The 27,266-nt window shown below is 31.6% G+C and overlaps 1 protein-coding gene across 2 annotated transcripts in view; it reads right to left on the bottom strand.

Moving 5' to 3' along the window:
- LOC118190568 (2-hydroxyacyl-CoA lyase 2-like) overlaps positions 1 to 27,266 on the bottom strand; it is an 83,607-nt gene that overhangs the window by 38,862 nt on the left and 17,479 nt on the right. For both annotated transcript variants that reach the window (XM_035361306.2, XM_035361307.2), the window contains exons 3-7: positions 26,274 to 26,378; positions 26,060 to 26,138; positions 17,300 to 17,391; positions 17,009 to 17,147; positions 16,470 to 16,581 (exon numbers count right to left, since the gene is read on the bottom strand). In XM_035361306.2, coding sequence (XP_035217197.1) covers positions 16,470 to 16,581; positions 17,009 to 17,147; positions 17,300 to 17,391; positions 26,060 to 26,138; positions 26,274 to 26,378 — 527 coding nt within the window. The remainder of the gene's footprint in view (positions 1 to 16,469; positions 16,582 to 17,008; positions 17,148 to 17,299; positions 17,392 to 26,059; positions 26,139 to 26,273; positions 26,379 to 27,266) is intronic.

Here is a 27,266-nt window from a genome sequence, read left to right as displayed (position 1 = left end):
TAATAATAACAGTCTGCAAAAAATAATAAGCTGATTCAAATTAGAAGATTAGGGAGCAGCGCAGTCTGCTACATTAACTGAAATGCCTTAGAATCCGTCAAGATAATTTTAGCATAGTTTAACCTTTTACACACCAATGTTCCATAAATAGAACATCAAATTTAAAATTTTATAAAAAACACAATTTTATTAATATTGATTTGTATAAATTATTACATGGAAAGTAAATATGGATTGATGTTTTAGTAGCAATATAATTCTTCTAAAAGGAAAATTATCTTGATAAAAAAATTCATTATTTCACCTTTTTTCCTTCTTTTCTAAGAGCAAAATCCAAAAATTCATATAAAATTAAAAATTCAACAAATGTTTTTAAAACTCAATGAGGATATTTAAAAAGGATCATTTTATGCATAAACCGTAAGTTATCATAGAAAGATGATTATTATTTTTTACTATGAGGTAAGAAATGTGATGTTCCAGAAAGGGAACATTGGCGTGTAAAGGTATATTTTTTAACATGATGAAATTACTTTGATTGCCGTGAATAGAGGCATGGAGAAAGATTTTCAAACTGTGAAACGTTCCAGTAAGTGTGGAAAACAGACGTTTATGACTGTTAATCTGTTTTCGACTCCCGTATATCTCCCTCCTCTCCTTTCACACATTCCCATAAGGAAGTGAGTTATTCACAGCTGCTAGAGAAAAGCATGTGGCGTTTCTTGATAGGCTAGACGCTAGAGCTTGTTTATGACTCAGTGAAAAAGGCATATATTTTGGAATGTGGATTTCATTATTTTCCCATTGTTTGCATTTTTTTCAGTTCTTGAAGATACGCTACACTGATAAGATGGCTCATTCAAACCATCTCAGTCTATTGAAGAAGCATTGGTATATTTTTATACATTATCAGATGATGAAGAGTGTATTGATATTTGTCAACTGCTTCCAAAAGAAACTGGATGTTTGACAGACGAGGAAGATGTAAATGCAGATTCTGTCAGCGGATGTATGTGAAAAAATCGAAATTCCTAATAAAATGGATGATGAAATATCTCAAGAAATTTCATTCGATCCTCAAGAACCTTCATCTTCAAAGAGAAGGAAGAATTTGAAGCGAAAACTAAATGTGAAAGAGAAAAACAGTGAACAGGTGGGGGAAAAATTTTAATTTTAACAAAATTCTAAAAACTGGCAGCATTGAAAATATTTGCGAAGTGTTTCCTGAACTAGTTACTTTATCTCCAGTTGAAAATTTTCACAAATTCCTAACTAGAGAATATTTGCTGCATTTAGCAAATATGATAGGTCTTTACGCGATGCAGAAAGGAGAAGTTTTAGCAGTAAATGAAAATGATATTGGACAGTTTTTTGGATTACTGTTGTTTAGTGGGTATCATGGAGTACCCGGCGAAGATTTATACTGGAGCACTCAAGAAGATTCATCTGTCCTAGTAGTAGTTTCTTCTGTAATGCCAAGAAATAGATTTTGAAAACTGAAAAAATATTTTTATATTATAAATAATACCAAGTTGGCATTAGGAGATAAAACAGTAAAGGTTTCTCCTTTTTATGAAGAAGTGGAAAAAAACTTTCAACGGTTCGGCATCTTCCATTCCTGCAGTGTGAATTTTTGTATGGAGATTATTTGTTACTTATTTCAACAACTCTTTTCCTTGTTTCAGTATAAACTGCTAACAGTTAATATAGAATTCTTTTATAAATTTTTGCTTATCAACTATGTAATTTTTGTTTTAATTTATTACAAAAGCTTTTTTCTGTGGAAGCTTCATATCTTCTCCTAAGAAATTTTGGTGGAGTAGCTTTGCGGTTATAAAGGTGTAGGCTCCCTAATTTTCTGCTTAATCTATGTTACTTCCAAATAACATTGACAAATTCACTTGCTAATGCTGCAAAACAGCAGACAAAAATGAAGCTTCAAATTAGAATGTCGATAATCATGTTTTACAAAAATCATGTAAAAAAACTGTTTCCCGCCAATGTTCCATTTATGGAACATGTCATAAATCATTAAAAACATTTTTTTATCTTTTTTCATAATTCTTATATTTGAGTTTTAAATCGATTTTTCACAACAAAATGTTTACTTTACTTTCGCATCATAGTTTGGCGTGTGAAAGGTTAATAGCATCCGTTACACATTATTAGCTGTGTATCACAAGATTAGCGACAAAAGCCAAGTTGTTTTGCTAAATTTTGTCTTGCTCATATTGCGTACTGAATTAAGCCTGAATTGTATTAGCTTAGTTATTTACTATAACTACGCTTATTTCTTGCATATGCTTAAAACTAATCTGAGTCCTAAATAAATAAACTCACACATATACTTAAAGCTTTATCTAGGGCCCGGCACTCGATACCACCTGGTGCAGTCTCTACGGGTCCTAAATTCTGCTAAAAGTGCTTTCCTAAGTTCTAAATTTTCATCGCACTTAAACTTTGGATCCCAGTGCTTTCCCTAAATCATAAAAACTTCTCATCCGTTAATTTTGCCACTCGGTGCTGCCCCAAATTCCAAAAATTTCGTCTTCCCTCAATTCCTTTTCTAATTTTAACCTTTTCTAATTGGAAGCCAATATTTTTAAGGATTAGCATTTAATTTACATTTACTATTTACTTCAGAATTTTTTCCCTGCTTTTTTGGTTTAGAGGGCGGTTAATGCCTGACAAACTACAAAAGTTGCACTTACCACTTAATGCAACTGCTTCGGCTTTCAGTCCTTCAGAACTTTAAACATTGGGGTGGTAATAACATCCTCTTCTATAACTAGACGGCGTTTCTGGTGGTATCTAAACTGGCTCGTACTGACTCGATCTCATCTTCCAACTCCTTAAGTTTTTGACGACTAATCTCCATTTCCAAGTCCGAATTTTCATTTTCTGTCAGTGATCCAGAATTCATGTGGGAAAGACCAACACAGCTTTCACGGGATTGAACTGCAGTAAGAGGGCGACTCATATCAGCGTTGGGATAACCACTGCTGCCGTTAGGCATAATTACTTCAGCTGGCTCTGACATATTCGGGCAACCTACATCCACGAAGGATCAAGATCGAATGATTACTGAATCTGTCCTGTATTGATAAACATGCCGTGATGAAAGGAAATTATAATAAATAATGACTCGCCAGGTCGGCGTAAGGGATATAAAATATGTGAATGTTTCAGTTTGAGATGTAAGCCAAGCGGATACTCAGTTACAGAGCCAAATTATTAATCTCACAAATTTATGCTTACATAATTGTTTTTACATAACGAGGTATCTTATTTAGTGCATAAGTGAAATTAAGAATCGGAATTTTTAAGTGAAAATCTCCACATGTAATACGGAAGGAAAAATCAAATGCGCATGCGTAAAGCATACAAAAAAAAAGTCTGTGGCTTTGAGGTCCAGATTTCAGATCATTCCGGATTTTGGACTTTGTACTGTATTTTCAAATGTGCAAAATAATAAAATTATAACTTCAAAATTACCGTATTTGTCGACGTATAAGATGCACTTTTTATTCTTTCAAAAGAGATCTGAAAAACGGGGCGCATCCTGTACACTGATACTTAGTTTTTTTATTGCATTCCTTTCCAGAAATTACCTCTATTTGGAGTTATGCGATTTTTTCCCCCTTGTTTCCTTGCAGAGTGTGGGAATATTACAGTTATGCAGAGTTCAGTGAATGCGCATACACTCACTGACGATCAGAGTTCGGTTCATTTAAACTTTCCGATTTTTATAAAACGACTTTTAAGTGTGTGAAATTTCTACTGCTCAATTTTCTTAAATTTGAAGAGAAGTGAAATAGTTGGATGCAGTATTCAAATTTTGAGGTTACGCCATCAGAAAGAAGGAAGAGGCCTGGCATTTTGCAAGTTTGTGAATGGGTCAAAGATTCATGGGATGCTGTGAAAAGAGACAGTGGTTAAAACATTTAAGAAATGTGGCATTAGTAATATACTAGATGATACAGAGGATAAATTATATAAGGACTCAAATGCTGATTTAGTAGAGGTTTCAAGTGACTCTTCATTTAGCTCTGGAGATGAGTGTCTGGGTTTTGATAAAGAAGATTAAAAGGTGTTCTTTCACAGATAGATTGGGTTTTGCAGACAGTATTACTTTATATTTCAAATACTGTAAATTCATTGTAATGATCAGTAATAAAGCTTTATCCTTCAAAAATGTGTATAAAAAGGGGGTGTGTCTTATACGTCGGTAAATACGGTAATAATGATTTCTTTAGAACACTGATCATTAATATAATCTTTAACCAAAGGAATAATGATAACAGCAGAACAACAACATTTATCAAAATTAGAAATGATTTCAATCTCAATATTAATAACAAATCTCGGAAAAATACTTCAAAAAGTATTAAAATTTGCATAAATAAAGAACACTACTTTTATTATTTCTCTTCCTTTCATTTGAAAAGGCCAAAATTTGACTACCCTTGTATCATCAAATAGAAAGGGTAAGTTATAATTCATATTTTACAGTTCTTTCAGAATCACTAAACCATCCACATGAATAAAAACATCTAGAATATATATTCTTTGGTGCCTTGCTTAGAATAGTATAGCTAAGCTTGGACACTATGATAGTTAGGTTAGGTTAATTCATTAAGAGACTAAAAGTAACTCGAAAGCCAATGGAAAGGGATGCTTTCATGAACTCTCATTGTACTTTGCCATATTTAACTAAGGAAGAAAGAAACTAAGAAAACCATAGTAATAGAATAAAAGAGTACTTCAAGAGTTGACTTCTGCACATTTTAAGAGAAAATATCAAGCATCTACAGGGGTTGGACAAAAATATGGAAACACCTTTAAAAAAACATGTTTCTTTGCTTAATATGGTGTAGGAAACCCGTTGGCATCCAAAACAGCTTGCAGTCTTCTCGGAATGGATAAATATAGTTCCTGTATGTTTGCCAAGGGAATATTATACCATTCTTCCTGCAAAACGGTGGCAAGTTCAGATAACGATGTTGGCGGTGGATAACGAAAACGCACTTTCCGTTCCAATGTAGACCACAAAGGTTCGATAATATTCAGGTCTGGTGACTGGGGTGGCCAGGGGAGATGGGACAACTCATCCTCGTGCTCAGAAAACCAGTCCTGGACAATGTGAGCTGTGTGAACAGGGGCTTTGTCGTCTTGAAAGACACCATCACCATCGGGGAACAAAGTTTGTACCATGGGATGAACTTGATCGGCCAAAATGTTCACATAAGTCTTGGCAGTCATGTGCCCTGACACAGTTATCATGGGGCTAGCAGAGAACCACGATATGGCTGCCCAAACCATAACAGAACCCCCGCCATGTTTCACTCTTGGCAACAAGCAGTCTGTATTACAGGCTTCAGATGGCGTTCTACAGACGTAAACTCGGCCAGAAGTGGGAAACAATGTGAAAGAAGACTCGTCAGACCATATTACTCGCTTCCACTGCTCTATCGTCCAGGCTTTATGACATAAACACCACCTTTTCCTGTTAAGGGCATTAGCATCACTGATGAGTGGCTTCTCAATTGCAGCACGGCCAGCAATTCCCTGTTTATGAAGCTCCCTTCTAATTGTTTTGGTACTCACAGGGTTCGGTAACACAACATTCATTTCAGCAGTAACTTTTGCAGCTGTTGTCTTCTTATTTTTCGTCACAATTGCCCTTAATGATCGTCTGTCATAATCACTCAGGACACACTTTCGTCTACGCTGTGATTTAGCAGATGATGTTTTTCCGCTTTTCAAATATGCGGAATAAATCTTCGATACAGTACCTCTTGAAACACTAATCACCTCGGCTACCTTGCTTACGGAAGCACCTACCATACGTGCTCCAACAATTTGCCCACGTTCGAAGTCTGTTAACTCTGACATAATGCAATGACAACCTCACATAACAGTACTCCGACAACAACTGAACTGTTTAGCACATTTACGAAGTTGTATAGGTGGCGTCAGTAGTCAAAAACACCAGCGCCACCTACATATTTCATTAAAATCAATCTTTCTTTTTAAACATGCATTTCACAAGGTGTTTCCATATTTTTGTCCATCCACTGTATGTTACACAAGAGAAAAACCATGAAAACTCCCATGCAGCCAGCCTGTTCACTAGGGTTTGAACCCAGGTCAAACTACCAGTATTCAGTGACTTCTCCACTCAGTCGCTAAAAGGCCTGTATACTATGAAACTGGTGGATTTTCTTAATACATACCAAAGCCTTCATTGCATTTTCCTATTTCTTTACAATGAAATTGGAAAATTGAAATATTTTCTTCTTTTGATCGTTTTTGTTATAAATATGTATTTTTTAATTAAAGATTTGGTTATATCATGTTGACATGAATGAAATTTCAGAGTTTTTCATTAATGCATATACTACAGATTAGTTTTCTTAATGTCATCAAAAATTCAGTTCTAGTAACAATTACAAGGCACTAGTAGTATTTTCTTTTTACCTGAATAATCTCTGAAGCATCCATAATCACTATGATTAGGTTTGATTATTGAATATTAAGAAAGAACAAAACCTTTCATCAGTTTGTGGTGCACTTAATATAACAGACAAGGGCTGTTTGCCTAAGGTAATAGATGCTTACAGGCAGGATTTTTGAATGGCAACTAGCTCGTGTTCATGTTGCACGTGGGGTAAAAAGCAAAGTGACTATGTAGACACCCATTCTCTGGGATTTTAATCCCAGCTTAATTACCGATATTCAGTGGACTTATCCACTCAGGCAATGGTAGGGCATTTACTAAGGCTAGGAATTTAAATAACTGTCAGGACAATCTGATAAATCGTCTAAATAAAACTCTCCAGTACCATTTTTTTTGTTCCTCGTGAACAGTAATTTTTTTAAAAAACGGTGTGAAAATGTGGGAGTTTACGAAGCAACGCAGTTAACGCAAGTGAGCTATGTACCTCAATACTAATAATAAAATACAGATGATATAGCAAATGGCAATTGTTTATCGCCATGGCTACCAATTGATAGGCTATTTTTAGGTAGCTGCGAGAAAAAAGTGATGAATAGTCTATCGGTTGATAGGCATTGGCGAAAAAAGCCAATTAATAGGCTATCGGTCGGCAGGAGTTGCCTAAAAAAAGCCGATTAATAGGTGATCGGTCGGTAAACATTGGTGATAAAAAGCCGATTAATAGCCTACCGGTCGGTAATGTGTTAATAGGGATCTTTTTGCTCATTATTATGCTTACTAAACAAAGTTCACAACCTCTAACTTATGATAATATATATTGAAATGTTGCCAACTACAGCCAGTGCTTGGCATTTTGTTGGCCAGAGCAACTTCTGGGGGTTTTAAATTTTGCTGAGACATGCCTTACTAGATTTTTAAATTTTTACCACTCCTAGATCGTGCTGCCAGTGTATTACCTAAATTCTAAAATTTTTGTCATATCTCAATTTTTCTATTCAGCATTTTTGTAAATTCTACAAATTCTCCACCCTTTAATTCTGCCACTCAATGCAGCCACACCAGCTCTGGCACTAGCCCTGATTGCAAGTAGTATCTGTTTAAAGCTTATGATTATATGAAATTCTTTTAGCATGTTTATTATTCTATTATTTCCGATAGTAAAGATGCTTTCTACATTTAAAATTTAAGAAATCCCAATCTTATGCTGTCAAAAGTCGGTCACTAAAACATTATTGCATACACAACTTTGAATACACTACTGATATGCTTTTATTATAGTGAATCTTCATTAAATGTTAAGGTGCATTAAATCATTTAAATTTTGTAATTTATTTCAATGATACTGTTCATTTTATTTTATAGTGGAGATTCATTTCTAAAATAAAAAAGGAACTCTGAATATGTACTTTGGCTTTATATATTGCCTTTAAACTGTCACACCAGATTTTACTTGAAGAGCAAGTAAAGACTTCTTATTCAATTAATTTTATTTTCATATCAGATATTGAATGATAAAATATATCCAATTTTTATTTTCAGTACATGTTGAAAGTATTTCCATTCTCTTAGCCAATTCAGTAACAAAAATGAGAAAAAAAAACATAGATTTTTGATGACAAAACAATAATGAGCAGCATTCCCAAAATAACAAGCGAAATTTCAGGGAAACAAAAAACATGCTAATAATACTGAGTAGATAAAAATGCACAGCAGGATGTCTATTACAATTGCTCCTGTCAAAATTACTGGGAGAAAGAAAACCTAAGACAAGCATATATATATATACTTATATATATATATATATTGTTTCAAAAGAATAAATTGAGTTTAATTTTAAAAAATTTAAATACATATTTAATTAAATATTCTTTGCACCATTGCTGCAAGGAATGAAATTTAAATTTAAACAAATTTAAATTCTAAACAAATACGTATAAAAGTAAAAAAGTAGAAAAGCAAATTTAAATTCTAAAAAAAGGAAAAAAGCCAAAATAATTTAAAATAATTTAAAAATATGCAAACATGTAAAAGATTTAATTCTTGAACTAATCTACAATATCATTTAAATTCAGAAGCATAAGCAAATCAAGTGTAAAATCTATCCATGAAAATAAATCTACTAATTTAATAAATTAAAATTAAATTAAACAATTTTTTTTAAAAATGCATATGTGAATGATCGTAGAGTAGGCAGGAGACAGACTTATCAAGGGGAAGTTGCCTCCAAACCTAAGTCTCCAATCATTCAATTTGTGTTTCGTCATTCATGCAGGCAAGGGTAAATGTCAAAACCAAAAGTAATTCCAATAAAGTGGTACCCTTACAAATTAACATTTAAGTATTAACATTTAAGAATTAAAGTTCAAAAAGGAAAATTAATTAAGTCTTTTGAGAAACAAGTAAGTAAAGTCAAGAATTAAACTTTTTCTTAAAAAATTAAATTTTTTAAAAATTAATTTTTTAAAGAATAATAAAAAAAATTTAGAAACCAATGTATTTTAGAAATCCTTGTCTACAGAAACTTCCCCTACACGAATATGCATATCAATTAAAAGAACTATACATAATCCATATAAACCAATAAGAAACAAAAAGTAACAAAAAGAACTAATTCACAATTTTTAAAATAAATATATATTTAAAAATATAATTTCATATTTAGAAAATACTTAGATACTACATAAAAATTTAAAAAAAAAAATACTTAAAGCAAGTAAAAAGTAAGTTTTAATTCTAACTTACCTACTATATGAGTGTTGGGGTCTGCAAAAGTGTTGTGAAAGAGAAGTAAGTGTGTTCTTCAAATTATATAGATGGCGCTTATGTAGGTAAAGTTGAGTGTCAAGTTGTTATCTTTGTTATAGTAAAAATTTTTTGTAAATATTAATATTAATTAAATTAAATTAAATTAAAAATCCCAAAGGTAGTAATATTAATTATTTAGGGAGTTAAGTAACTGAGCCAATCAAGAGATGTATGTTTGCTTGAAAGAAATTAAAGTGATGTGGTATGTGAAAAAAATTAAAGTGAAGTGGTATGTGAAAAAAATGTAAACTGTATGTAATTTGAAATGTGTGTTCTGTTGAAAAATTGTGAAAATTGTTAAAAAAATTAAGTGAAAAATATTTTGTGTGAAAATTGCAAAAAATTAAAGTAATTAAGAAAAACTGAAATGTTTTAATATTAAAGTTTTAAAGTAAAATTTTCCAAAATTTTTTTGAAATGAAGTCCTTAAAAAAACCTCTAAAAATTCCCAGAAATTTCTCAAAAATTCCTTTAGGAAGTTAAATAAAACTTAAATTTGATGAAAGAAAATATTAAAAGTTTAATGAACTTGATTTAATTGGTATATCAAAACTTAACTAAATACTGGCTAAAGTATGGAAAATTAGAAGAAGAAGAAGATTAACATCTTCACGTTGGCTGCTTGGTGTATCTGGAAAAGTGAGCAAAACTTTACGGGGTGATAGAATGCAGCTATACAAGCAATATTCATCAGAGAAAGACTGCACAGAAAGCAAACAGTGAACCACTAGGTGCACTGTAAATCATATAAAAAGGGTCAGTCCTCACACCCAGCGGCACTTTCTACTGTGGATTGCCCAGAGGATGGCTAGTTATACGAACCATGAAATTTCTAGTTCAAGGGATTGGTCCAGGTGGTCCCATAGCTTGGTTATCAAGATCACCGGATCTCTTGTGTTTGGATTTTTTCCTGTGGGGCCATATGAAAAGCCTAATCTACGAGTGCTGCTTTGAAACCAATATGGATCTAGTCGCCAGGGTTACCGATTTACTGGTGATACTCGGGAAATGCCTGGTGTCTTCACAAATGTGCATCCGTCCTTATCCCACAGGTGTGATTCCTGCATTACAGCTGGCGGAAGGTATTTTGAGAAATTTCTTTCAGCATGTACATCAATTACATTCCTGTTAATAAAACGTTTTCTGAAGTATCTCATCTCATTCTTGTGTTAGTTCTTTAAATATAACAACGGAAAAGCACCATTTAACTTCTCGTCGCTTGTGTTCTGACCGTACATTCTGTGATGAATATTTATTGCCCATATAGCTGTGTTCCATCACCCTGTAAAGTTTTGCCCATTTTTTTCAGATTCACCCTCTATATGCTTACTGGCAGCTTAGTGTGTGATTTTAGTAGAATGTATATACAGTCAAAAGTCGTTAATCCGGACTCGTCGGGGCTTCGGAGATTCCGGATTATCGATTTTTCCGGATTATAGATCATCTGTTTTAAATCTGGTAAGGCAGCATGCAGAAATTATAAAATTAAAATTATGAAACCATAACTTATGAAATAAAGAACAATTATGATCTAAAGGGTATCAAAATTTACAAAAAAAAAAGCTTAATATTTATTTGTTTACTTTATTAAACATTTCTTTCAATGTAAGTTGTTTAAGTTGCTTCATTTTTTATGTGATAATACTTTCTCTTTGATTCTATAAACAGACATGTTTGCTGTTCAGTTACAAAGTTCCGCTGTTCAAGTCCTATAACTGCTGTGTCGAGAATACCGACTAATTTGTCAATCGAAATTTTTTCATTTTCGAAGAAAGTGTCGCTATCGGAAGCGAATTATAATGACGAGGAATTTGATTTAAATCATATCAAAGACGGAGTACATCGAGATGAAATACTACATTTAGTAAGGAATTATAAGCCAAATAAAATAAAAACATCTGCTCTGAAGATAAGGATAGTGCTGACAGATCAACTTCCAGTTCATTGCACGCCGTGACATTCCCCCCCCACACACACACATGCAGAGCAGCGTGAAATTGATAAACAGATTTCGGAATGGTTAGATAAAACAAATCCATTATCCTTTATCCATTTTTTGCAGCAATTCCACTTTTTGTTTAATGGACTTCGAAACATACTTTCGCTTTGTGGATCCTTTACATATTTGTAAGTATATATCAGAAATTCTATTTGACATAATAGAAAGTTCAGGCTTACTTTTATAAAATTGCTCTAACAGTCTGCAAAAAATAATAAGCCAGATCCAATTCGAAGATTATGGAACAACGCAATCTGCAACATTAACTGAATTCGATAATTTTAGCTTAGCTTATACCGTCCGTTATACAATAAACGCGCATTCGTAAACATATTTTGCGCATGCGCACATGCACATTCACAGCCGTAAAGGTCTTACTCGCATGCGTCAACGCGACGCATGCGCAGAAAGTTTGTAGCTTTGAGGTCCGGATTATAGATCATTAAGGATTATGAGTGTCCGAATTTAACGACTTTTGACTGTATATGGTTTAGCAACTTAGAAGGTTAATAATTCCTTTACTCAGCAGATTTGAATACCTGAGAACTACTTTCTCTTTTCAAGAGTTGACTTCTGCAGGGCAATCCAGAAGGAAATGTGTAGCATCAAATGGAATGCATACACAAAAGGCTAAACAATGATAAGGTTATTTCTTCAGACTTCAACTTTTTATGAATTTAATCCTAAAATTTACTATATATGCTGTGTATGGCTCTTCTTGGTATTATAAAATATTTACATGAAAAATAAATTAATCAATAAATTTTCAAATGCTGTCATATATTACATACTACTTCTATCTGCATCTTCTGGGGGAGGGAAGCTTTTCAAAGATAAAAGATCATTTATGATCAACAATTTTCGAAAAACATTTCACTACTGTACCAAGAATATCAACACAAAATAGAATTGTGGACTGTTTAAATCTAAAAAATGTTATTAAGGATTTTTTAGAGGTAAAAACTATAAAATTCTTAGAAGAAAAAATAGGTAATATATATCATTATGTAAAAATATATTAATAAGTTGTGATAACTGAATTTTCATTATTTGAGATGATTTGCTTTTACGTACCCATAGATATATCTTATATTTACAATAAATAAAAATTTCTTAAAATGAACTTTGTCCTAAGTTTCATATTTTGTTTTATTGTGGTGGTGCTGAAATATAACTCTGCATAAAGATGCAGTCTGCTGGGCAGAATTTAATGATAAAATTGTACTTTCTTCAAGAAAAGCCAAAAACATTACAACACTCTGTTTATTCATTATAACTCAGACATCAGCCAGGAAACCAAAAAGATGAAAAGGCGAAGGACGATGGAGATGAGATGTAGAGCGAGGAAGTTATGTGAAAAGAAGTTGACGAATGAATGAAAAATTTTCATAAGATTTAGCAAGTAATTTTCATCTCTGTCAGCACATGATGTTATGAAGCTTCATTGTATATGCAGTGAATTTTTAAAACCCAGTGACAACCTTGTAAGTAGGTAGATGTTAAAAATCATGTGTCATCATGTTAAGAGAATCACAAGTTTCATGCAATAATATATATATACAGTACAAAGTCTGAGATCTGGACTCGTCGGGACTTCAGTAATCCCAGATTTGGGATTTTTCCGGATATTAGATCATCAGTTTAAATCTACTAAGATGGCATGTAGAAATTATAAAATAAAAATATGAAATTGTGATTTATGAAATAATGAAGCATTTATGATCTAAAGGGTATCAAAATTTACAGAAAAAAGTTTAATATTTATTTGTTTACTTTGTTAAACATTTCTTTCAATGTAAGTTGTTCAAGGTCATTCCCCCCAATACTTTCTCTTTAATTCTGTAGATGGATTTCATTTCTTGTTCAGTTACAAAGTTCCATTCTTCAAGTCCTGCAATTGCTGTGTCAAAAATTCCAAATAGCTTGTCAATCAAAATTTTTTCGTTTCATTACGATGAAAAACTTCTGTTATATCACCTTCATTTATTACCACTTCTCCATTTAACACGGTCTTTACAAAACCCATTAACTGGAAAATTTCATATTTGGTTTGCAACATCCAAAAAAAAAAACCTTCAAATTCATGGCTATTATCTTCATCATCCTCACCATGGAATATGGTAGCTGGGCATAAATTATGTCAAGCATTTTAAAAAATATCTGAAGACATCCTCCCATGACCTTCCGATACTCCACACAGCAGATTTTATGCTAACGTATTTCAGAAATTCTTAAATAGTCTTGCCATTATTCAAGAAAATTTAACATGGACTTTAAAAATGCTACTTTATATATTCACATTTCAGCTCACAAACTATTCCAATATCTATAGGCTGAATGATGGACATAAAATTTGGAGGAAAGAATAATGCAGATACATTATCTTTCACTAAAAACTTTAAGTGAAGTATGAGCCATACAGTCAACTACAATCAGGACAATTTTTGCATCATCAGGTAAACCAACCGAATTCAAATGTTAGAGTCTCGAGGATGAAATGATTTAAAAAAAAAAACATTCATTAATGCTTTTGTCATCCATGCCCTTTTATTGACAAAATATATAACGGGGAAAATCCTTACTCCTTAAAATGCTCGAGGTTGTGCATTTTTTCCAATTATGAAAAGTTCATACTTATCCATTCCTGCAGCACTTGCGCGTGCTAAAATCATTTATCTTGCTTTGGCATCTTTGACACCAGTTGCAGATTTTTCTGTAGTTTGTGAAGGTATTTCGCGGTACATACTGCCAGAAAAAAATAGTTTCATCAGCATTGTAAATTTGTTGAGATAACATTTCACTATTAGTGAGTTCATCTGCAAATATTTCAGCAGCTTCAATATCAGCTATCATGAGATTGGCAATGAAAGACAAGTTGTTTTGCTATATTTTATCTTGCTTCTATCGCGCACTGAGAGAATAAAGCCCGAATTGTATTATTTTAGTTATTTATTATACTTACGTCTATTTCTTGCACATGCTTAAGGCTTATCCGAGTCCTGAATAAATAAATTCCCACATATACATAAAGCTTATCGAGGGCCGTTGTTAAATATCGTATCACCTAATGCAGTCTCTGCAGGTCCTAAATTCTGCTAACAAGTGCCTCCCTAAAATCTATAAATTTTGGGTCCCAGTGCCTTCTCTAAATTATAAAAATTTTATTTCCCTAAATTCTGCCACCCGGTGCAGCCATACGAGCTCTGGCGTTGGTTCTGGGTTTATGTGAATAACAAATCAGCTACTCTTAATTCAAATAGCACTAATGTAATCTTTTGGCCTGTGAGTATCATTAACAAGATCTATTTTTAGCATATGGAAATAAATTTTTATTAACCGCTTGCCTGATTATCCCGAATTATCTCGGGTTCGTATAAATTGCAGTTAATTATTATCCCGAGAAAACTCGGGTGAAGCAGAATTTGTTAGTATGATTTCTTTTATCACGGTTTTACTCAGTCTGGAGGAAATGAAAGGAAATATTTAGCTTTGATTGGCAGTTTGCCAAATTTTGTTGGTTGTGCGGTTCTTTTAGAGGGGCTGGTTGCTTGTTTCCCTATTATATAGTATACGTTGGCTTGTGGATTAGTAATGTATAAAGAAGGATGCATGCATTGGAAAAAAATAAAATAATGGCCATAATGGAAGATAGCGAAAGCGATGATTTTTCAGATAGTGATTATGAAAAGGTGGGGAAAAAATTTTAAAAAAAAAAATCAAATCCAACGAGACAGTATACTCTGTGCTCCCGTGAAAGAGATTCCAGCGGTAAGCCAGGAAGAAAAGAGACCAGATACCAGTGTAGAACATCAGGTATCACTGTGTTGTCCCTTGTTTCAAAAACTATCATACAAAGATTAATATTTAACTTTTTTTGCTTGCCCAAGATAACTCAGGATAGTAAACTAATATTAAAAATAAATGCTTTTACACCTTCAAAAAATTAAAAATTCAACTTAAAACCTACATATTTTGATTTGTTTCGTTTCATTGTATTTAATAATAAAATAAAAAAAATGTGATGATTTTTTGCATTTTTTTCAAAAAAATTTGTAAGGGAAGCGGTTAAATTTTTCCTCGTCAACATTTCTTAGCGCATTTAACTTAAATCTGTAATCACTGCCAAGCATAATGTCAACAGAAAAGTTTACCATATTCTTTGTTATTCAATTACTAATATAAAAAAGTATGTTTAGGCATTGCTGCATGAGTCATTACACAAGTTGTCATGTGCTGACAAACATGCAGTGATGAAAGCCAAATATAATACATAATGATTCGCCATTTGGCATCAGGGATATAAAATATTAGTTGGAGTAAAATCAATGATGGTTCTATATAGGATGTTTCAGTCTGAGATGTATGCCAAACAGTTACACAGCTACGAAGTTAAATTAGTGATCAAACAAATTTATGCTAAAATTATTGTTTCTTCAATAACAAGGTATTTTATTTAGCATCGAAGTGAATTTAAGAATCGCGACTCTCTGCATGTTTTATTACAGGAGAGGGGATCAAATGAACATGCATAAAGCACTAGAAGGGGGGGATCCTAAAAGAAAAGGTTGGTGGTGACTTTGAGGTCCGAATTTTAGACGTCCATATCTCGGACATTGTACTGCATATCATAATTTTAAAATATTGTTTAATTTTGTTTCTCAGAAATATAAAATTGATGTGCACGTTTTTATTTTAAATAATCAGTACAATATTCAATATTATTCATTTAACTGTGGCCAATAAATCAATAAATATCGATCTGGCATGCTGCAATGTCTACAGATGGCATGACAAAAAATGAAAGGTAGGTTTTACATGGTGCAGTGTAAAAAGTTCAGATGCCTTTTGTGATGTCAAATCACTTGATTCTGTAGACGAAAAGACCATCTACATTCCTAAAGGTAGCACACAAAATAGCACTAACCATAAATTTTCAAAATACTGATGGCACATATTTAGAAACTCTCATTAGTCCTCACTTTGCTTTTATCTGAGAGACATAGTTCAGGTTTGAGGGATGACAAAATCGGACAAATGTACAGTGAGAACTCACAAATTTATGAATGTTCAACGATCTATGGCTAATGAACCACTCAGTTAAAAATGTCTATATATAAGGTACATAGTTGTTTACAAATAATTCATAAAAACATCTACAATCAACAGTAGTTTTTATTGAAATAAGTGCAGTTAAAAATAACTTACATTGTAGTCACATTCTGAAGAATTCCTTTAGGATTTTCTTTAATTTTCATTTCTTGTTTAACTAATTGGTATGGATACAGAATATCCAAGGGTAGCTCAACAAACACTGGTCCTTATGGTAAATAAACACAATCAATATAAATAATTATGCAAAAAATCTAAATATTATATATATAACTTTTTAATTTTACTTTCCAGAATTTCTACGGCCAACTAGAACTGACAATTATGTTATACACGATTATACATTCGCAGACGCTTGTAAGCTACTTCTTTGGCAAGTCCTCAAGTACCATTCTGCTTATTAAATTAGGATAATAACCTAAGATTCTCTTTCATGGAATTATTATAAGACAAAAAAATATTCACTCACATTTTTAGATCTTAAAACTTATCCTGAAATGTGGAACTCCTTTTTATATAAATATGTCTTTCTGCTCTTTTTAAGCAGAATAATGCATCATATATAATACTTTCATTATTATAAATTAGTCACATTCATATTTATTTATTGAATAATGTAAGTAAAATATACTCACCAGGTGTTCCAGAGTAAGCTATCTGAATGGCCTTTTGTAAAACAGGAACCAGATGCCTCACACAAGTAACAGTTTTAGTATATTTGCATATAGATTTCAATAGAGACAACTGATCAATATCCTGCAAAGCTCCTCTTCCCTTAAAGGAGAGGAATTCCTTAAGCTTCTATAATTTGTGAATTTCCCCAACAGTAACATGAAATTTTACTTAATACAACAAGATTCATTCACAAAAAAATATTTAAAGTATTTTAAAACAAAAATTATATACTAATAAATGACACCATTTACTTTAAGCAAACTTGCAGCAGCACCTCCCAACAAAAGTAAGGGAGTTTCAGCCATCTGTGCATTTTTCACAGCAGTAATAGTATTGGTTACACCTAGAATCAGAAAGAATAAAAATGTGCATGAGAAAGACAATCTTCATCAAAAAAAACAGTGCAAAAGAAACATGGCACAGTTAATTTTTTTTTTTTTTTTTTTTTTTTTTTTTTTTATTTTCTAAGTAATATAATTAGCATTATATTCAAAATAAAACTAACAGCAATTATTAATTTACACAGAATTCTATCAGTCTCAAGGATGACAGACATATGTCACCTCATCAGCAAAAAACTCTCCTGAACATTTTTTTCACCTATGAAGATGACCGGCTTAAATTAGTCACCCCTGAAATTGATTCACATAAAGTTTGAGTTTCAGAAATCTATGACAATTTAAGGTTTTCTAAAAAATTTCAGCAGGATATGAAAGGAGCCAGACTGGGAAAGGTCAAGATCGGGAAAAATAATTTGTCTAGTTAAGGTTTAAAGTTTAAATCAGGTTTTAAATGTCATGATCAGGAAAAAAATTTTAATAAAGAATTTTGGAAAGTTAAAAATAAATTAATTTTGCACAGAAACTGGAATTCTACTATTTCTAACAGTTAATTTAAATTCACTTGCCAGATTAAAAGGTCTGAGTCTGGTTGAATGTACAATTTCTGATTTCTTTTTAGTTAGAGGATTAGGTTTATCAAATTCAAAAGTAACTTCAGAATATTGTTTTAAAATTTTGTAAGGGCCTGAAAAGGGGAGAGAAAGTTGACGAGTATTAGGATATTGAAATTCTTCATACATGACTCAATCACCTACTTTAAAATTCTAGGTTTTTAATGAGTATCATATCTCTCTTTATTTACATTATGATAATCATCAGACCTTCTTTGAGCAATTTTTCTAGCTTCTTCAATTGGTGGGTGTAATTATTGATTTTGAAGTAAGGAATCATAAGGTAATTTTCTATGCATTAAATATGATGGTGGGAATTTTGTTACACAATGAGGAGTATTATTATTATATTCTTCAGTAACATGAGGTAATAATTTTGTCCATGCTATTATTATCTTGATAAGAATTTACTTTACATTTTAGTCTAGTTATAATTGTTTGATTAACTTGTTCAACCTTACCATTAGTTTTGGGTCTATTTGCAGTAGTTAATAATTGTTTTACATTATGATTCTTTAAAAAGTGCTTAAATTTTGAAGATGAAAAAGCAGCATTCCTATCAGTTAAAATTTTCTTTGGTACTTGAATTTGAAAAATTTGTCTTAAACAATTTATGTAAGTATCAAAAGTTACACTTTTAGGAGCAAAAGTCCAAATATATCTAGTAGAATGATCAATAATTATGTGAATATATATTTTAGCAGAATTATAATAATTTAGTCCACCAACAGTATCAACAGACAATATTTCAAAAGGTTCACTAATGGATGATAAAGTTTGCATTAGACAAAGTTTCTTTTGTTTACTCTTCTTATTAAATTGACATACTTCACAATGTTTGCAATAATTTCTAACATCTTCAACAATTCTTGGCCAATAATACTGAGATAATAAATTTAGTATTGAGGACACACCAATATGCCCAAATTGTAGATGTGCTTTTTCAAGTAGTTTAGTACGAAGAGATATTGGGATTACAACTTTACCAGTCCTTGTTTTTTAATAGTTAACACATCATTAATTTTCTTATACTTGGGATTGCCTACATTATCTAAATTTTCATGTTCTTTAATTTCTCCTAATGATAATAAATTAACCTGCAAACTTAAATGTTGACAAATTGGGTTTCTAGTTAACAAACCAGTTTCAATATTAGTAGAACCTTTCTTTTAGTTAATATCAAAGTCATATTGGGTTTCTAGTTCACAAACCAGCTTCAACATTAGTAGAACCTTTCTTGTAGTTAATATCAAAGTCATACATAGGTAATTTTATTAAAGACCATCTAAATAATCTACCTGAAAGATGTTTAATATTTTTAGCCAAACTAGAGCAGCATGATCAGTATGTACAGTAAAATGATTACCATGTAAATAATAATAAAATTTATCGATAACATCAATAATAGCTAAACTCTCTAATTCAATTATTGCATAATTTTGTTCTTAAGACCTTAATTTTCTAAAATGAAAAGCAATTGGATGTAGATTGCCATCTAAATGTTCTTGTTTTAAAACTGCACCAACAGCTTCTTTAGATGTGTCAACAAATACATGACAAGGATATTTTGGATTAAACAAAGTTAAAATTGGCCTTGAAATTAATGCATCTTTTAAATTTTGAAAAGCTATTTGACACTCATTATTCCACTTATAGGGAGTATCTTTTTTTAAATAAATTCGTTTCAGGAGCTCTAATTTTTTCATAATTTTGAATAAATTTATGATATACGTTTAAACTTCCTAAAAATCTTTGTAATTCTTTAACATTTTTAGGGGGTTGTAATTTCTTAATAACCTCGATATTTGTATTGCTGGGTTGATATTTTCCTGCTTGAACCTCATATACTAAAAAATTTATTTTTCTTTAGCCAAATTACACTTAGATTGTTTCAATTTTATATCCTTTTTTTCACATATTTCAAATATAACTTTAAGATGTTCATCAAACTTTAGAGAAAATACTATAACGTCATCAAAATAATTTAAAGCAAACTGAATTTAATACTTGTTTAAAATCTGCCTAAGGGTTCTTTGAAAAACAGCTGGGGAATTTTTCCAACCAAAAGGTAATCTAGTAAATTCATACAAATCAAAATTTGTAGTAAATGCCAATTGTTCAGTATCTTTTTTCATTTAATTTGATATGCCAATAACCTTATGGTAAGTAAAATGTGGAAAATATTTTTGCATTTGTTAATTGATCTAATACAACATCAATTCTAGGAATAGGTTCTGAATCAGTTTTAGTAATTCGATTAAGTTTCCGAAAATCAATACATAATCTAGATTTTGTTCATCTTTTTTAAAAGCTAAAGTCACAGGTGCAGGGTAAGGACTAAAATGAGGGTGTAAGGTTTATCCTAAGGTTTTAACAGTTATCTTTAGTTGAAGCTACTTTCCTATCCCTCCTAATATCAGCTTAAAATTTCCTACCAGAATGTGTTTTTAGAATAACAGTTAATGCAAATGAGTAACAGTGTTATTTAAGTCGAAGTGCCACGGACTTCATTAGAGAGCCAGAGATTCTGACTAGCGTGCATTTGCCTTGTGACTACACTCTCTCTAAGCTATTACTACGCACGACCATATTTCAGGCCCTTGATAGCTTCACCAGTTTAGTTGATATTTACGGGCCAACTACTTAGAATTTTGATAGCTTCAGCTATATCTTTTTGGTTAAGCATTAGTTAAGATTTATTTCTTAGTACTCTTGAGTTCAAGCCCAAGTGGATGCTTTTCTGTATGCTCTGAGAAAGGAGCCGACTGTTAAATTCTTATTTTGAGAAATAAAGGGTAATTAACCCTTCCTGAGTTTACGTCTCTGTTCCTGAACTAAAGTGATTATTCGCTTACCAGTTCACAAGATTCCTACACACTTAGGTGTTAGAGAAATGGTTGGAACCCTAAAAGGGTTTTATTATACCAGCATTTAACAGTTCATCTATTTGCTTTTTAATTTCACTTTTATATCTGGGAAAGGTTCTGTATTGTTGAGAAGCAATAGGTAATTCTGAGGTTAAAATTACTCTTGGAGGTTCCATATTAATACAACCTACATATTTATTTTTAGCAAATATATGATTATAGTTATTTAATTTTTGCAATTGATCATTATCAAATTCATTATTTTCAACCTGATCATAAAAATTTTTAGTACTTATATTATTTTGATATACAAAATTATTCTGAAAAAATTTATCTAGTTGAACACCTTTACTTATCATATGCTTAAATTGATATTCTTCATAATTATTAAAATTTAAATATAATTTAAATAAGGAAACACAAGATGATGATAATAAATAAGTTAAACTAGAATTTACAACATAAAATACTATAGTATTACTAATTTTACCTTTTTTGTACAACTTAATTATTTTAGTCATAAAAAGACTTCCTGCTAATGGACACAGTCAAGTATTAGGATTATTTTATTTTGTACAACCTCAATTTTTGCATCAATAGAATTTAAGACTTTTTCAGAAATTATTTATTTGGGTATCAATGTCAATAACTGCTGGTACTTCTTTTTGATTAATTTGAACATTTATTTTAAAATACAGTCAAAAGTCGTTAATCCGGACCTCAAAGCTACAAACTTTCTGCGCATGCGTCAACACAAATGCGTTGCGCGTGCAGCAATGCAATGCGCGTAATACCTTTACATATGCGCATAATACATTTATGCATGCGCGTTTAATGTACAGCACACGGTATAACCTAAGCTAAAATTACGTATTTCAGTTAATGTTGCAGATTGCGTTGTTCCTTAATCTTCGAATTGGAACCGGTTTATTATTTTTTGCAGACTGTTAGAGCAATTTTATAAAAGTAAGTTCGAACTTTCGATTATTTCAAATAGTATTTCCGATGCTGGATCTACAAAAATGGAAAGCATGTTTCGATGTCCATGAAACAAAAAGTGGAATTGGTGCAAAAAAATGGATAAAGACTCCTTTGATTCTCTAACCATTACGAAATCTGTTTATCAATTTCACGCTGCTCTGTGCGGAGGGGAGGGGGGACGTCGCGGCACGCAATGTATTGGAAGTTGATCTGTCAGAACTATCCTTATCTTCAGAGCAGATGTTATTATTTTATTCCTCTTATAATTTCGGCTTATAATGTATCATCTCGATGTACTCCGTCTTTGATATGATTTAAATCAAATTCCTCGTCATTATAAATATTACGAATACAAATCAAATAGTTTTCTGGTTGCAATTTTCTAATTTCGACTATGCGTAATGTATGCTTTACGCATGCGCGCATTGAAAGAAATGTTTAATAAAGTAAACAAGCACTTTTTTTTTTTTTGTAAATTTTGATACCCTTTATATCCTAATTGCTCTTTATTTCATAAATTACGGTTTCACATTTTTAATTTTATAATTTCTGCATGCCATCTAACCAGATTTAAACTGATGATCTATAATCCGGAATCTCCGGATTAAAGACATTTGACTGTATAAGCATTTTCTGCTTTGCTCAATATGTTGAGAATTTTGATTGTAATAATTTATAGAAAGAAATGATCTATATGGTTAAGTGATTTGCTGAGGGTGGAAATTTCTCCAGACCTGATTATTGTATCTAGGTTTAAAAAATGGTCTTGGAGACCTGGTACTTCGGCTGGTAAAAACTTGGTTGAAACATATTTGATGGTACATTTTGTCCAGGAGTTGGAAAATTTTGTGTTGTTTGAATTTGTTTTATTGACTCTGAGGTAGAACAATTGGAACTAAGAGAAATTTTTCTAGCCAAAGTTATCCATTCCTTAAACTGTATTTACATTTAGCACAGTGAGCAACATCCTCTGCTGCTGAAGAAGTCCCTGATTTAAAGCATCAATTAAGACAGTATCATTTAATTTTGAACTCATAGCACATTAATTCTATTTTTAGTGATGTACACTTCCATCACATTAAAATTACACAATTCTAAGTTGCTCAATAATATTCTGACCATTTCATTACATACCAAAATTTGGTACTATTCGGTTTTGAGGGCCGTAAAAAATCACCAAACTATTGTTGATGCCAGTGCTGCCAAAAATAATTGCGGCAACTCTAAGGCAAGAAAGGAAGTATAATAGTAAATAACTATTTAAGATTGATGTTTTAATCTAGATGAAAGGTTAATTTCATATAATATTTTTTCTTATTATAATTTATATATAAAAGGCTAAACATGACTGAATGGAAGCATAAGCGTAAATAACTATTCAGATCACTATTATAATTTAGTATATAAAAATTGCTAAACATAACTGAATGGATGCCTGCATTACTATTTCGCTACCTAGTTATTGCTAAAGCATAATGTCAGCTCGTTGGTTGTTCAAACATAATTTTCTATAATGAATGATGCCTTTTCTTTGAAAACATTCTCGGTAAAGTGCAGAATCGCCCACTTATTTGTTTGCCGCTTTTTACAAGGGTAAAAACAATTGGATTTTTGTCATTTTTCTTTTACTTTTTAAGTGACAATAGGTCAATGTGTACATAGATAAAGTCAAGGGTGTGTGCAGTGCCATTTTTGTGCAATTCTGGGATTTTTTTTTAAAGTGAAAATAAGTTGATGTATACATGGATACCGAGTATGTGCAATTCTTAAAAACACGTCAAGTAGTGGGTATTCTGCACTTTACTCAAAATTCTATCGCAGACGTTTTGTCATGGGCAATTCCCAAATTGTTATATCCCTAGGATATCAAAAAAAGGATTTAAAAATTAAACTAGTATCTCAAGGGCGTCTTAAGAAATATAGAACTATATAAACTTATGCAATCTGAAATCAGCATGTACGCTAGATTTGGCACGCTGTTAAATGGGCACTTTTGCGCATACATTTTCGCTGCAATTTTTTTATGGCCCTCAAAACGGAATAGCACCCAAAATTCTTGGTGCCCATTAAAGAAATAAAAAACATGAAGCAAACTAAAGCTAATAAAAAATACATGATAATACAAAGCTAATAAAACAATATAATACAAAAGCTAATAAAATGATACATATGGTTAACAGACAAAGTCAAAGATTTGAAGGCAGTTCTGAAACAAGGAAGCAGACATTTATAAGTAAGTTATCACTACCTTGATGATAGCAACAAAAGTTTCTATTAGCAGTTAATGAATAAACTGTCAAACAACACTATAGTTTTGAAAGTGTGTTACAAAGCGGTTTTTATTTCAGGAAGTCACAGATTTGTTTCAAATATTTTATATTTCAAACAAAATTAGAGAAATATATATTTTCATCAGAGATATTCAAAATCAAAATTAGAGAATCATCAATCAATCATAAAAATTAGAGAAATATTTACTTTTATCCTTTTTTTCTATTTTTACAAGAAGAGACAGATAACAGGAAAATTCTGAAATTTGCGCTTTCACTGCTTACAATACGTAGGATTGCAATTTTGTTGAATTTTATTATTAATCCTTTGAGCTACCTTAAATCACAACAAAATCAATGATTATTACAACTTTTTGAACATCTCTGAGAAAAATACTGTAAAAATATAAAGACTATGTGAAAAACGAACACCAAAAATTGTTATTTCATATTTTTAATACATAGTTTCATTCACTGATTCTCCTTTTTTAAGCCTACACCTTTATACTGAACCAAACTTAAACTTGGCCCTTTATTTAAAAACCGATTGATGTAATTACATGAAAATAAACACTCTTCTAAAGTTTAGGAAAATGATTTTTCCCCCTTTCAAGACTTTAAAACAAAACACCAATTGTTTAACTGTTAAAATTGTTACATAATAATCTTGAATTGTCAAGTTTGTTGACATCCAAAATACTAATGAAAGGCAGCTCATTTCTAATAATCCTTAATCCTCTCCACTCATATACACATCTGATACAGAAATAAACTTTATTTTTAAATTAAATATGGCTGTTGCTGAAAAAATAAGGAAAAAAATTTATCACATTTAATGCAAAATATAGAACAATCTTAAGTATGAAGAAATTTTAAGTCATTAAAAACGTTAGTCATTAAAAAACTGTGATAAACACGCTGAAACAATCAGCAACACAGCTTTCAGGCTATAACAGTGAAGACAGTTTCACGGCAAAGCGCTAGAGTATAGCTCCAGACTTTGCGTACAGGTGAGATTTATATAGTTTTTGACCTGTCTTCGAGAACATTCAGGGGGTAAACCGGAATGAATTTGTTCCAGAATGTTCTCCCTCCGTCTACGGCATATCGCCAAAATGGTGACTCTGTGACAAATCTGGCAACCCTGCATTTCCTTGCCGTTTTCTGGCAACCCCAAACCTGCTTTACTGGGAAGCTATCTTACCGCACTTGGGCATTTCATAACAGTATTAATGCAACCACCTTGCCACAATTTAGCGAACTTTTACAGAAGAAAACAAATTACATAATTGCAAAAAAATATTTATTACATATATAATTACATGTGTACTTTTGATTAGAAAATAAATCAATAAACCTACTTATTTACTGCACCTGCATTTTATTTTTTTCAGTCAGTAAATCTATTTATAAGCATCTTCTTTTCCTATGTTATGGTGAAAATTTCATAAAAATAACTTCAAGAATAGGCTCAAAACAAATGTTCTCTTTAACAACTCTGCAGCAATTACTACATTTCAGCAGAATTCTACTGCAGTTTTTCCACTGCAGATAAATCCCACAAATGTATACTGAAAAACTGAGTTTAAGAAAAAAAAACAACAAAGATTCATTTACAGAAATTGTTTAGAACTTAATACAACGAAAATGTCAAAATTGCTTGTTAAAAAAATAAAGAGTAGTTATACACATGGTTGCCAGAGTTTGGATCATTCATAAAATTTGATAACTTTTACTAAGAACATAGATACTAAAAATTTATGGCCCCCAGCTTTCCCAATGATGAAAACACTTTTTAGTCTAAAAAACGAACTGGATGTTTTTCTGAAAAGATACTGTATAGCTTGCTTCTAAATCTAGTATAGAACTATTTTGTAGGAATAATAATTATAATGTAAAAATTTAACATTATTTACAACATATTAAATATAATAAATGTACCTGGCCCAGCAGTTACAGCAGCAACTCCAATGGTTCCAGAGATGCGAGCAAAAGCATCTGCAGCAAACACTGCAGTAACCTATGGCCAATAATACAAAGAGAAAATTCTGAATAAATAGTTCAGCAAACAGTGAAATATATGTACAGTTTTTTCACAATGTAGGTTTTATTGCAGTAAATTTGAATTCAGCAGATAATTAACAATTTTAGCTACCTCTTGCCTAGTATCAATCACACGGATACCCAATTTTTCAGAAGCTACAATAAGTGGTGAAATATGCCCTCCAATCAGAGTGAATAAATGGGTAACATTATGAGACTGCAAAATAAAAAGAGCATCACACAAAGAAAAAAAAAAAAATTAGTGATTTAAACGCAAAGCAATAACATCACTTTTAATGACAAATAAAACATAAAAATAAACATAACATGAACATAAAAATTATATTTAAATTTTCTACATAAGTTAATGAAACTCATTTCCATGTGCATAGCAATTCATATGTGCATTGGCATTTGCATCTTGACCAAAGTTTTAGACAGTAGTGTAGCTATCGACAGGCAATATTAAGCAATGTCAAGGGCAAATTAATTTCTGATTTCTGATTATTCAAAATGGTTTTGTTTGTTTTATGTGATTATGGCAAAGCCTCAAGACTATTTGCCTAGGTTGAAGGAAGCCTTTCTGGAGGACTTTCTAAGAGAAACTAGCTCATATACACATTACGGTTCCCAGACAGAAGCCCACTAGACGAAAGCACGCACGACAAAAGCCCACTATGATAATTGCCCACGCAACAAATACCCACAGTAATAAAAGTGCACATTGATAAAAGCCCATACTGATAAAAGCCCACATTGATAAATGCCCACATAGATATAAGCTCATGCTAAGAAAAAGCATACACTGATAAATGTGCACATAATCAAAAGGGACTTATGGTTTTTATTACTATAAAATGTATTTATAATTTTAATTATAATAAATGGAGTATCCAGATCTGAATTTTAATGTCTCAAATATATGTCTGTTTCACTACTTTATTTGTTTAACTTATTAGGTTGAAAGCAAACTTTCTGCTCTCTGATTAAGTAATTAGCTATAATATTTCGATGATAAATCTGAAATTGCATTTTATTATTTATTTACTTATTTAACTTTGGTATGTGTATGTGAAAATGAAAAATATCATTGTGAAGTTTCTCA

The sequence above is a fragment of the Stegodyphus dumicola genome, chromosome X1, assembly GCF_044657685.1.
Source record: "Stegodyphus dumicola isolate Sdum_Otavi_A_Nest chromosome X1, ASM4465768v1".
In the NCBI taxonomy this organism is placed as follows: domain Eukaryota; kingdom Metazoa; phylum Arthropoda; class Arachnida; order Araneae; family Eresidae; genus Stegodyphus; species Stegodyphus dumicola.
This window is presented reverse-complemented; position numbering and strand designations above follow the sequence as displayed.